General features: G+C 45.1%; 1 protein-coding gene across 1 annotated transcript in view; it reads left to right on the top strand.

Moving 5' to 3' along the window:
- The window catches only part of wdr11 (WD repeat domain 11), a 151691-nt gene that overhangs the window by 18098 nt on the left and 121534 nt on the right, over positions 1 to 12059 (top strand). Inside the window, exon 3 of the mRNA XM_038773684.1 lies at positions 6654 to 6807. Within this exon, the coding sequence (XP_038629612.1) occupies positions 6654 to 6807 (154 nt within the window). The remainder of the gene's footprint in view (positions 1 to 6653; positions 6808 to 12059) is intronic.

Below are 12059 nucleotides of genomic sequence, written 5' to 3' on the forward strand. Positions count from 1 at the left end.
TTTGTAAGGAGCATCCAGGAGGACTTCTTAAAACAATATGTAGATAGTCCAACTAGGGAATGGGCTGTACTGGACCTGGTATTGGGGAATGAGCCCGGCCAGTTGATAGAAGTTTCAGTAGGTGAGCATTTTGGGAACAGTGACCACAATTCAGTAAGTTTGAAAGTGCTGGTGGACAAGGATAAGAGTGGTCCTAGGGTGAATGTGCTAAATTGGGGGAAGGCTAATTATAACAATATTAGGCGGGAACTGAAGAACCTAGATTGGGGGCGGATGTTTGAGGGTAAATCAACCTCTGACATGTGGGAGGCTTTCAAGAGTCAGTTGAAAGGAATTCAGGGCCGACATGTTCCTGTGAGGAAGTAGGATAAATATGGCAAATTTCATGATCCTTGGATAACGCAAAATATTGTAGGCCTCGTCAAAAAGAAAAAGAAGGCATTTGTCAGGGCTGGAAGGCCGGGAACACATGAAGACTGTATGGAATATAAGGAAAGTAGGAAGGAACATAAAAAAGGAGTCAGGAGGGCTAGAAGGGGTCACAAAAAGATATTGGCAAATAGGGTTAAGGAAAATCCCAAGGCTTTTTATACGTACATAAAAAGCAAGAGGCTAGCCAGGGAAAGGGTTGGCCCACTGAAGGACAGGGGAGGGAATCTATGTGTGGAGCCAGAGGAAATGGGCGAGGTACTTAATGAATACTTTGCATCAGTATTCATCAAAGAGAAGGAATTGGTGGATGTTGAGCATGGAGAAGGGTGTGTAGATAGCCTGGGTCATATTAAGATCTATAAAGACGAGGTGTTGGGCGTCTTGAAAAATATTTAGGTGGATAAGTCCCCAGGGCCTGATGGGATCTACCCCAGAATACTGAAGGAGGCAAGAGAGGAAATTGCTGAGGCCTTGACAGAAATCTTTGGATCCTCACTGTCTTCAGGTGATGGCCCGGAGGACTGGAGAATAGCAAGGGTTGTTCCTTTGTTTAAGAAGGGTAGCAAGGATAATCCAGGGAACTACAGGCCGGTGAGCCTTGTGTCAGTGGTAGGGAAATTACTGGAAAGAATTCTTCGAGACAGGATCTACTCCCATTTGGAAGCAAGTGGTCATATTAGCGAGAGGCAGCACGGTTTTGTGAAGGGGAGGTTGTGTCTCACTAACTTGATAAGAGTTTTTCGAGGTCACAAAGATGATTGATGCAGGTAGGGCAGTGGATGTTGTCGATATGGACTTCAGTAAAGCCTTTGACAAGGTCCCTCATGGCAGACTGGTCCAAAAGGTGAAGTCATACGGCAAGATGGATACAGAACTGGCTGGGTCATAAAAGGCAGAGAGTAGCAATGGAAGGGTGCTTTTCTAATTGGAGGGCTGTGACTAGTGGTGTTCCGTAGAGATCAGTTTTGAGACCTTTGCAGTTTGAAATATACAAAAATGATTTGGAGGAAAATGTAACTGGTCTGATTAGTAAGTTTGCGGATGATGCAAAGGTTGGTGGAATTACGGATAGCGATGAGGAATGTCAGGATACAGCAGGATTTAGATTGTTTGGAGACTTGGGTAGCGAGATGGCAGATGGAGTTTAATCCGAACAAATGTGAGGTAATGCACTTTGGAAGGTCAAATACAGGTAGGGAATATACAGTGCATGGGAGAACCCTTAAGAGTATTGACAGTCTGGGAGATCTTGGTGTACAGGTCCACAGGTCACTGAAAGGGCAACACAGGTGGAGAAGGTAATCAAGAAGGCATACAACATGCTTGCCTTCATTGGCCGGGGCATCGAGTATAAAAAGCCATGTTGCAGCTGTATAGAACCTTAGTTAGGCCACACTTGGAGTATAGTGTTCAATTCTGGTCGCCACACTACCAGAAGGATGTGGAGGCTTTAGAGAGGGTGCAGAAGGGATTTACCAGGATGTTGCTTGGTCTGCAGGGCATTAGCTATGAGGAGAGGTTGAATAAACTTGGTTTGTTCTCACTGGAACAAAGGAGATTGAGGGGTGACCTGATAGAGGTCTACAAAATTATGAGGGGCACAGACAGAGTGGATAGTCAGAGACTTTATCCCAGGGCAGTGGGGTCAATTACTAGAGGGTACAGGTTTAAGGTGTGAGGGGCAAGGTTTACAGGAGATGTACGAGGTAAGTTTTTTTACACAGAGGGTAGTGGGTGCCTGGAACTCGCTGCCGGTGGTGGTGATGGAAGCAGGGACGATAGTGATGTTTTGGGGCATCATGACAAATATATGAATAGGATGGGAATAGAGGGATATGGACCCCGGGAGTGTAGAAGATTTTAGTTTAGATGGGCAGCATGGTTGGCGCAGGCTTGGAGTGCTGAAGGGCCTGTTCCTGTGCTGTACTTTTCTTTGTTCTTTGAGGGAAATGGGGGGGAGGGGGAATTGGACAGGGGAAGGAGGAAATCTGGGGGACGGGTTGAGCTGACAGGCACAGCCTCATCCTGTGTGAATCTGGTGTGGATGAGGGCCTCACTGGACCTCTGGGTGTGGAGGCCACTTGCTGCTGCCTGTCCTCCTGCTCCTCCTCCCAGGTTTGTCCTCCAGCCCCTTCTGGTCCACGGCCTCCTTTTCAGATGAGACTGCATGTTCGCCCTCCTCCTCTATATCATCCCACTGCTGTGCCAGGTTGTGGAGGGCACAGCAGATCACCACAAAGCGGGAGACCCTCTGGAGGTGTACTTCAGGGCACACCAGAGCGGTCTAGGCATCGGAACCACATTTTGAGCAGTCTGCCTCATCGCTGAATGACAGACCGGGTGGCCACATGGGCCTCATTGTATAAGGTCACTGCCTTGGTCTCAGCCCTCCACACCAGTGCCATCAGCCAGGACCTCAGTGAGTACCCCTGGTCCCCCAAGAACCAACCCTAGATTCTGGAGTGGTGCTCAAAGACACCGTGGATCTCCAAGTGCGCCAGGATGTGATGATGTGCACGCTCCCTGAGTAGGGTGCACATGTGCATGATACGGAGGCGATGGTCGCATTCAATTTGAGCATTCAGGGACTGGACCCCTCCATGTTAATGAAGGGCACTACCTGATGCCCCGGTGTTTGCAAGGTACACGTGCCATCTATTGCTCCCTGGACCTGGGGCATACCGGCGATGGCGGAGAATCCTTCAGCCCGGTCATTTTGGCGGGCTTGGTCGAGCTCAAAGGAGATCTACTTGGATGCCTGGGAATACAGGGTATCCATCACATCCCGGATGCACCTGTGGGCTGTAGTTTGAGAAATGCCGCAAAGGTTCGCGCTCGAGCTGTTGCATAAAAGTTCAGAGCTGTCGGAGAGGGTGCCCTCCTCCATGGGTGCCATGTCTGGGCCCCTGCACATGGGGGTGTCGCCTCTAGTCTGCGTCGTCACTGCTGCCACCAGCAACATGAGGGCAGCCTCTGCGGGATCCACACCAGCAAACGTTTCTTAAACTGGAAGGAATTGGAAAAGGAGAGAGAGATTGACAATCAGTTAGGGCTTCCCTCCCAGGACCCTCAAATCCCACAAGCCACCCCTCCCCTCCCCTCCATGACTCTTGCCTTCTCATAGACTACCACCCAGTGAGCCAGTTGTGCTGGCAAACCTTACTCTGCCCACTTACCCACAACCACGTCAGGAGCTTTGAGACGCCAGACCTCTGCCAGGAACATTAGGGAAGCTGTGTTCCTGTATCCTCCCCTGATCCACACACTTCATCTTTGGTAACAAGAGGATCTGCCTTTGAAGGCCTGCTCTTTAGTGTTGATTGTTGGCAGTCTATGTTGCTGACGCTTCTAGAATTCGGGCAGTGTTCAGGCTTCAGTTTCTTTGAGATGCTATGCACTAATCATCCTCTTGAGGCATGGCACATGTACCCTGGAGTGGGCACTTGCAGATTGAGGAGTGTGAAGTGCTGTCACAAACAGCAAGGCTAATTTATCATTGCAATAGCCTTTGGCTGTGAAGCTAAGGCTGGTCACTGTCAAAGGGAGTGAAATTGAATTTCAGCATTGAAGGCACAGTTTGGCTTTGTCCTGGAAGTGTTTGGTGGGACAGACTGGGGGCTGCAGATTGCCCCTGTTGTGGATCTCCACAATATTTAAAGATGGCGTGAAGTCCTCTCAGACACAAAGCTCCTCACCCTCCATATCCAGGGGTGACCCCCGACCTGGAATGCGTCAGCCCCCGACCAAGCGCAACCTCCGTGAGGGGACTCCCCCCACCCGAGTACTGGGGCAGCAGCTCCGGTGCCTTTGACCTTCATGCTGGAAAATGGAAATAACTACGCACCTTCTCAATTCCCCATGGCAGCCAATGAGCCAGCTTCACGTTTTTAAAAAGGAGTACAAAAACGGGCTCACATAATTTCTCTTTGGGGAGTCGAGTAATTCCCGGGAGGCCTTTGGCTTCAACCTCACCAATGAGATTGACATGAATACCAATGAAGGTTAATGATATGCTCGCCATTTTTCGGTGAGATCTGTAACATGCCATCGGGCGTGGGCCCAATGAATTGCAAACTGGTTTGCGCCCTGCACAAATCTCGATTTTGGCATTTCCGCCATTTACCTGGTGCGCCCAGATCCGTGCTGGGCGCAGCGTGGTGGTCGAATTGGGCCCCCCCTGCCTTATCTGCAACACCTGACTTGGATAATTATCAGCAATAGAGGTAACATTTATTCTCGCTAAACCAAATCAAGTGGACTAAGTACAGAAATGGGATTGCAAATTATGGACTTCAACTTTGGAGATTACTCTTATCTGGCTGTACCATCTATTCAATCAACCCAACAGTGTGTATCTCATCTTCTGCTGTACAGGGGCTGTCATTTTTCTATTAATTGAATTGATGTTAATTTCCAAGTTAAATCTTGGGAGATGGCGTGTTTTACTGTGCTGATTTTGTTCGAAGGTTGGTCAGAGCTGTTTTTATACGATGTGTATAATGCTTTACTTTTGCTTGGAATGAGATAATTGCTTCAAGATCCACTGGCTGCTCACACATTTTGTATTAACAGAGCAGCTCTGGGTGTGAAGAGAGTTGTGAAATGATGGGCCACCATTGCAGGGAAAGTGAGAGACTAACTTGGAAGATATGCCCTTCCGGGTTGGAAATAACATTCACTTAATGGAAAGCTAGTTTCTACAATAACGCAACCTGTAGGCTTTTCTTTTCTAACTGGTAGTAAAATGTTGCACAGGAACACAAAATATTGTCCTGTAGCTTCCTGACTCCCCAGGGTCGGATTTCGAAGGGTACTCCGAAGATAGTCTGAGGAATTCTTCTCGGATGTTCCCAGGTGAGGCTTTGCGTAGCAATTGATCAGAAGAGCTAACTTTCACTGAACAATTGCACTGCGTTGGAAACCATCTAACAAAGCAATTTAAATCGCTAACTTACAATGGTTCTGCCAATTTTACACCAATAGTTGTTCTGAAAAAGATAGAAGGAATAAAACATGTTTGACTTCAACATAACTATTTTCAGCACCCAGACCAAGCCCTGCACAGGACACCACCCACACTCTGGACCCAGTTCCAAGCTGCACGGGACTCCCCAACTTGTGCCTGACACATCAGTTCCTGACAGCCCCATTCCCATCCAAGTAGACCCGGACCCAACCCTCAGCCTGGGAGTGGGCCAAACCCGGACACTCTGTGAATGGGCCCCACCTGACTGGGCCCTCCAAATTCCATGCACTTAGTTCTCCTTGGCCTTTCGGGTTCCATTGGGCCCTTTAAACTACCCTGCATTCCAGCAGTCAGTATAGTACAAAAGGGCACATGGCCTCTCTGAGTTGGCTGGTGTTGCACCACGCTGTTGCCTGCAGGTCTCTTTCTCTGCAGGTCCCAAGTAGCTCCAGCCAGTGGAGATTTGAACAAAGTTTCCCAGAGCAGGGCAGTGTGCTTTATTTACACTGCTGTAATTGTAGCGGGATATCACTTTATGCCACTGGGTGGAAGTTATTGCCCACTATCTTTCATAGCTTCATAATAAAACCTTTCCTTCAAAAAAATGCTTAATGTAATTCGTCAAGTTCTAGTGATCTTTGTTTAAAGAGAGTCCTGAACTAGGGTAGAAGACACTACTGTCACCAAAGACTAATTCCATGTTTTCAAAGTCTATGCAATTATCTTTAGAGCAGTGGATCACAAATATTAATCCAGGACCTACAGACTCCTCAATATTTTTCAACATCTTTACTGATAAAGTAGACTCTTGTGGCATGGAGCTGGTGATGTTGGAGGATCTTATCTAGGTGAATGTATTTATGTTCTGAACTTTGACATATAGACGGTTTCTTGTGGAGTTAATGCATTAGATTATTCTAACTGGCATGTTCCATCTAATGTGTTTAGTTTTTAATCTGCTGGTCCAAAGATGTGCAGGTTAGGTGGGGTTACAGGGAAAGGGCCGGACAGTGGGTGCTCTTTTGGAGGGTCGAATAGTGTCCTGCACTGTATCGATTCTGTGGTTCTATGGTTTTTGCTTTGGCAATTATTGGACCTATTAGTCTAATGACTTACAAGTTTAAATCAAATTCTGATGAATTACACACCAAAATATCCTAACTTGCCTGTTCTAAAGAACCTGATTGAGGCACTATATATTTTGAGCATTTTCACATTTTATGCCTAATTCGAGAGTCTGTTTTAATTTGAACAGGTAAAGTGGGCTAGAGAAAACTACCACCACAGTATTGGCTCTCCCTATTCCCTGCGTCTGGCATCTGCAGATACTGTAGGAAAGATTATAGTTTGGGATGTGGCCGCAGGAGCAGCTCGATGCGAGATTCAGGAATACACCAAACCCATTCAAGGTAAGAGTCATGGTAAAATGTAGTGTGGTGCATGTTTTCTGATCTCTACACAAGTACAGTGTGATGATAATGTTGGAGTGGAGTATTCTCTGTTGCTGATCTTTGTAGCTTGATTCAGAAGTTCAAATTGAGAATCTCTGCCGTTTTACTGAAAGACCTTCTGCTAATTCTCACTGACTGTTACTTCTGTTTGAGTCATTTAACTGTGGGTTTACATATTGGGGTTTGTTCCATAGAATTCATAGAATTTACAGTGCAGAAGGAGGCCATTCGGCCCTTCGAGTCTGCACTGGCTCTTGGAAAGAGCACCCGACCCAAGGTCAACACCTCCACCCTATCCCCATAACCCAGTAACCCCATCCAACACTAAGGGCAATTTTGGACACAAAGGGCAATTTAGCATGGCCAATCCACCTAACCTGCACACCTTTGGACTGTCGGAGGAAACCCACGCACACACGGGGAGGATGTGCAGACTCCGCACAGACAGTGACCCAAGCCGGAATCAAACCTGGAACCCTGGAGCTGTGAAGCAATTGTGCTATCCACAATGCTACCGTGCTGCCCAAATGTGAATTTGCAATGTTCCAAGCAGAGCCAAGGATTCTATTTTCTGGTAGGCCCAAGATTCCTGGCCCAAGCAGGTGACAGGTCATGAATGCCCAGTTTTTGGTGTTCTTTTGAGAGCTGCAGGGATTAGGCAGTGAACCTGCGTTGTGCAAATACAACAATCACGAGACCCAGTTTGGAGCCATAGCAATCAGAGTCCCAGGTCGGAGAGAGAGATAACCCAGAACGGGAGACCACTGGTAGGATCTATTAGAAAGAGTAACCACTGGGTGTTGGGAAGCTGAAGAAGAGGCTCCAAGCAGCAAAAGTACTCCAGTTGGCAGTGTCCTCAGCATGGCTGAAGAGCTGGAGTGTCCCCATGACTCGGTGCAGGACTGCAGCCTTGGGAAGCCAGTGAAATGTAATCGCCGGGGAAGAAATGAAGTTGTCAGAATGTGAGCAGTCATTGAGGCAATCCAAGTTGGAGTGACAGTTGGAGGGGATTCAGAGGCTAGATCTTTGAAAATGAAGACTTGTAATCCCTCGTGAGAAATAATTTTTTTTAATGAGATTGTATTTCTCTCAGAGCATGCTGACATCTGGGTGTGTTGCTGAGAAATCTGTGGGATCTGTCTTGATTGCATCTACCATTTATTAGTATAGTGTCATGTGCTTGTTAATTTATGTACCTCATTTTATTTCTGATTGTTGGAGTATAAGATGGATATTATAAAGTGTTTCACCTTTCTGCCTTTTTGTATCGTAAAGTTTATTTGTTTGTTTAAAAATGTGGAATCTGTGGCTTTATTCTCTTACTAAGTACCTAGGATCTAAAACTTTGTCTACTTTAAGCCTCTAACTGAATTGTAACAACTTTAATAGCGCTAAAATGGCTTGCTTTGATGGAGCAATTATGCATTTTTATTTGAACTACCATATTCTCACCGTTGGCTGGATTGTAGCTTAGCTGCACAATATTTGAAAATGATTAGAAGTTCTCCAATTTTGCCGAAACAAGCAACTATTGAAAGGTGGGGCCTCCATTAATATCTCCATCTTCAACTATGGTAGGGTCCAGTATGTGAGTGCAAGGGACGAGGCCAAAATATTTGCTCACTGCCTTCAACTGCAAGTGTTGAGTGGATAATCCAGCCTTGGCTCTGCTCGAAGAAGTCGCCATTATAGATGGCAGTGTCCAACCTATTTTAGCCATGGACCAAGGCAACATTCTACTTTAGTATGGAAAACGTAATAGAAATAGGACTCCCTCTAGCCAAGCTACCGCAGTACAGTTATATGACAATGTGGAAGATTGCCCAGTTCACAAATTGAGTCAAATCCAGTCAATTAGTGTCCCATTAAGGACCTCCAGATCAGCAGTAAAGTGCACGTAAGAGCATCAGTATGCTATCAAGTGGGACCCAGTCACTTGTAAGTAGCTCACCAACACTCTGTTCAGTTCATGCCAGAGCTACTTGGATAATTGCATAATTGGTTTATTGAAAAAACAGCTTCATACGGCATGTGCCAAATTGTGACGACAATACAGTAAAACAAGTGATTATAATTCATAACATAATTATATACAATCATGAAAATAAAATAATAACATGTTTGCACAATTATGAACATTTCAGTATACAAATAATTATAATACATTGCAAAATATAAGTCTCCTTCATTTACAGAAAAAAAATGAAAGGTCCACTGCACTTTGCATTTCGTATTAAAGTCCATAGATCATAGAATAGAATCCCTACAGTGCAGAAGGAGGACATTCGGCCCATCAAGTCTGCACTGACCATCTGGACGAGCACTCCGCCTCGGCCCACTCCCCCGCCCTATCCCCGTAACCCCAGCTAACCTACACATTTTGGACATTAAGCGACAATTTAGAACAGAGGTGGGCAAACTACGGCCCGCGGGCCGCATGCGGCCCGCCAAAGGTCTTTATGCGGCCCACCAAGATCAAGTCATTAAAAAAAATGTAAAATTTTTAAATATTTTTTTATTTTTTATTTTAAGGTTAATTGGGGGGTTGGGTTACTGGTATAGGGTGGATACGTTGACTTGAGATGGGTGATCATTGCTCGGCATAACATGTGTTTCATGTGCAGTTTCTACTTTAAAATATTAATTAATAAAAATTAATTGCTTTTTTTTCTTTAAAACCTTTTATTTTGGCTATTTTAAATATTAATTATTTTACTTAATATACTATGCGGCCCTTTAAAATTGTGAATTTCTGAATGTGGCCCTTGCACGGAAAAGTCTGCCCACCCCTGATTTAGAATGACCAACCCACCTAACCCTTACATCTTTGGACTGTGGGAGGAAACCGGCGCACCCCGGAGGAAACCCATGCAGACGCGGGGAGAAAGTGCAAACTCCACACAGACAGTCACCCAAGGCCACAATTGAATCCAGGTGCTTGGGCTGTGAGGCAGCAATGCTAACCACTGTGCCACTGTACCGCACACCTGTCAGGTTGAGTTCCTTAAATTTTCAGTCATTTGCATACTCTTTACGAATTTTATACAGGAGGGGATTGGGCTGCATCGTGATATATTTGTTCTGTATCTTATTTATGGAATGGTGTCTTATCTCCTTAATTCCATCACACTTTGCTGCAGATTTAATCACAATCTAGTTCCAGAATGGAATAAGCTGAATGCCAGGGAAGAGGTGAGAATAGCTTCCACTGACAAAATAGCACCAAGAAATTCTGACAAAAACAAAGTTAAATTAGAGTCAAAGGGAAACCTGTCCTTTGACTAGCCTCACCTGATGTTGACAACACCTTGTAATTTATAGCACTTCTAATGTAACACAATTTCTTGAGGCACTTAATGGGAGTGGTTTCAATAAAAACATTATTATTACTGAGCCACAGATGGAGACCTTAGGGCAGATAATCAATTGTTTGGTCATTGAGATACGTTTTAAGGAGGATCTTGCAGGAAGACAGAGAGCAAAGTCGAATGGTGGAGAGGTTCAGGTGGGGCATTCCAAAACGTATGGACAAGGTGTCCGAAAGCTATTGGCTGCTGTTCTTGATTGTTATGGTGATGCATCTTCCTATTTAAATTCATTGCTGATGGCATCAATAAGTGCTGTGACACCATTGGTTGTTGTTACCTGTGTAGTATTTAACTGCCGTTAGTTCTAATTCTATATGATTATTGTTATTTTGATGTTTAACAAGCTGCTTCCATTTTTGAGTCCTTCCTGTACATTAAACTTAGTTATTTTTATATGTTAAAGAAGATTACCGTATAAGATTAATGTGTTTCAACTACCTTTTTGTGATCGAGTTGTCAATACTGGAGCATTTAAAATTAAGGATATGCAAGAGGCCAGAATCGTGGACGGGATAGAACAAAGAAGGAGGCTGGTGGGCAGCATGGTAGCACAGTGGTTAGCACTGTTATTTCCCAGCGACAGGGACCCAGTCTGGGTCACTGTCTGTGCGGAGCCTGCACATTCTTCCCGTGTCTGCGTGGGTTTTCTCCGGGTGCTCCGGTTTCCGCCACACGTCCCTAAAGATGTGCTTGTTAGGTAAATTGGACAGTCTGAATTCTCCCTCTGTGTACCTGAACAGGCGCCATAGTGTGGTGACTGGGGGATTTTCACAGTAACTTCATTGCAGTGTTAATGTAAGCCAACTTGTGATACTAATAAAGGTTATTATTGTTAATCAACCCATCATGTCCATGCCAGCTCTCTGCAAAACCAGCTCACCTAGTGCCACTCCCTGTCTTTTCCTGGGAGCCCTGAAATATTTTCCCCTTCAGATAATGATCCAATTATCATCTGAATTTCACATCTGAATTTGCGTCAGCACACTTCCAAGCAGGGTACTACAGACCTCTCGCTGCATGAAAAAAGTTTTCTTGTTGTCATTGCTTCCCCTACCAGATATCCCAAATCTGTACCTTCTGATCCCTTCACCAATGGGAACAGCTTCCCATCTACTCAGTCAAGGCCCCTTATGACTCTGAATTCCCCCATCAAATATTCCCTCAGCCCTGTCGTTTCCAAGGAAAACAGCTCCTGGTCCTTCAGCCTACCCTCAAAACTGAAGTCCTTTAACCCTGGAACCATTCTTGTGATTTTTTTTCTGGACCCTTTTAAATGCTTTCACGCCTCCCATTCACAAGGTTGTGGATTCACGCCCCACTATAGTGACCTAAGAACATAATCTAAGTTGACATATCTATAATACGGAGGGAAGAACAAAGTTCTGATTTATAATTTCTCCATACTGTGTGATCCAGCCTGTACGAGGTAAGTTCATTGCAACTTGTGAATTACTGACTGATACCTACAGACATTGTCATGCTGTATTATACTTAAGTGATTTCCTCATCGACTTCAAGCGAATATCAGCAGTCAGTACTCTAGATCTTTGGGCTGGACAAATGAGAACCACTTATAGCAAAGGCATTGTGCCACTAATTTCATTTATATTTACCGTTGCATTGTCACAATTAGATATATGTTGACACTGCCACCCTCCGTTTTCTTGCAACTTTGCTCCGACCAACATCAGCAAGGTTGTGGTGCACACAAATCAATCACATGGCCTAAAAGATCGCAAACATTTTGGTCATCAGCAAATGACAGACATGAGGACAATATGCACATCCCATCCCAGTTTTTGCCACTGTTGAGCAAAGCTCCAATCACAATGCAGACTCCCC

This window comes from Scyliorhinus canicula, chromosome 16, assembly GCF_902713615.1.
Source record: "Scyliorhinus canicula chromosome 16, sScyCan1.1, whole genome shotgun sequence".
Lineage (NCBI taxonomy): Eukaryota > Metazoa > Chordata > Chondrichthyes > Carcharhiniformes > Scyliorhinidae > Scyliorhinus > Scyliorhinus canicula.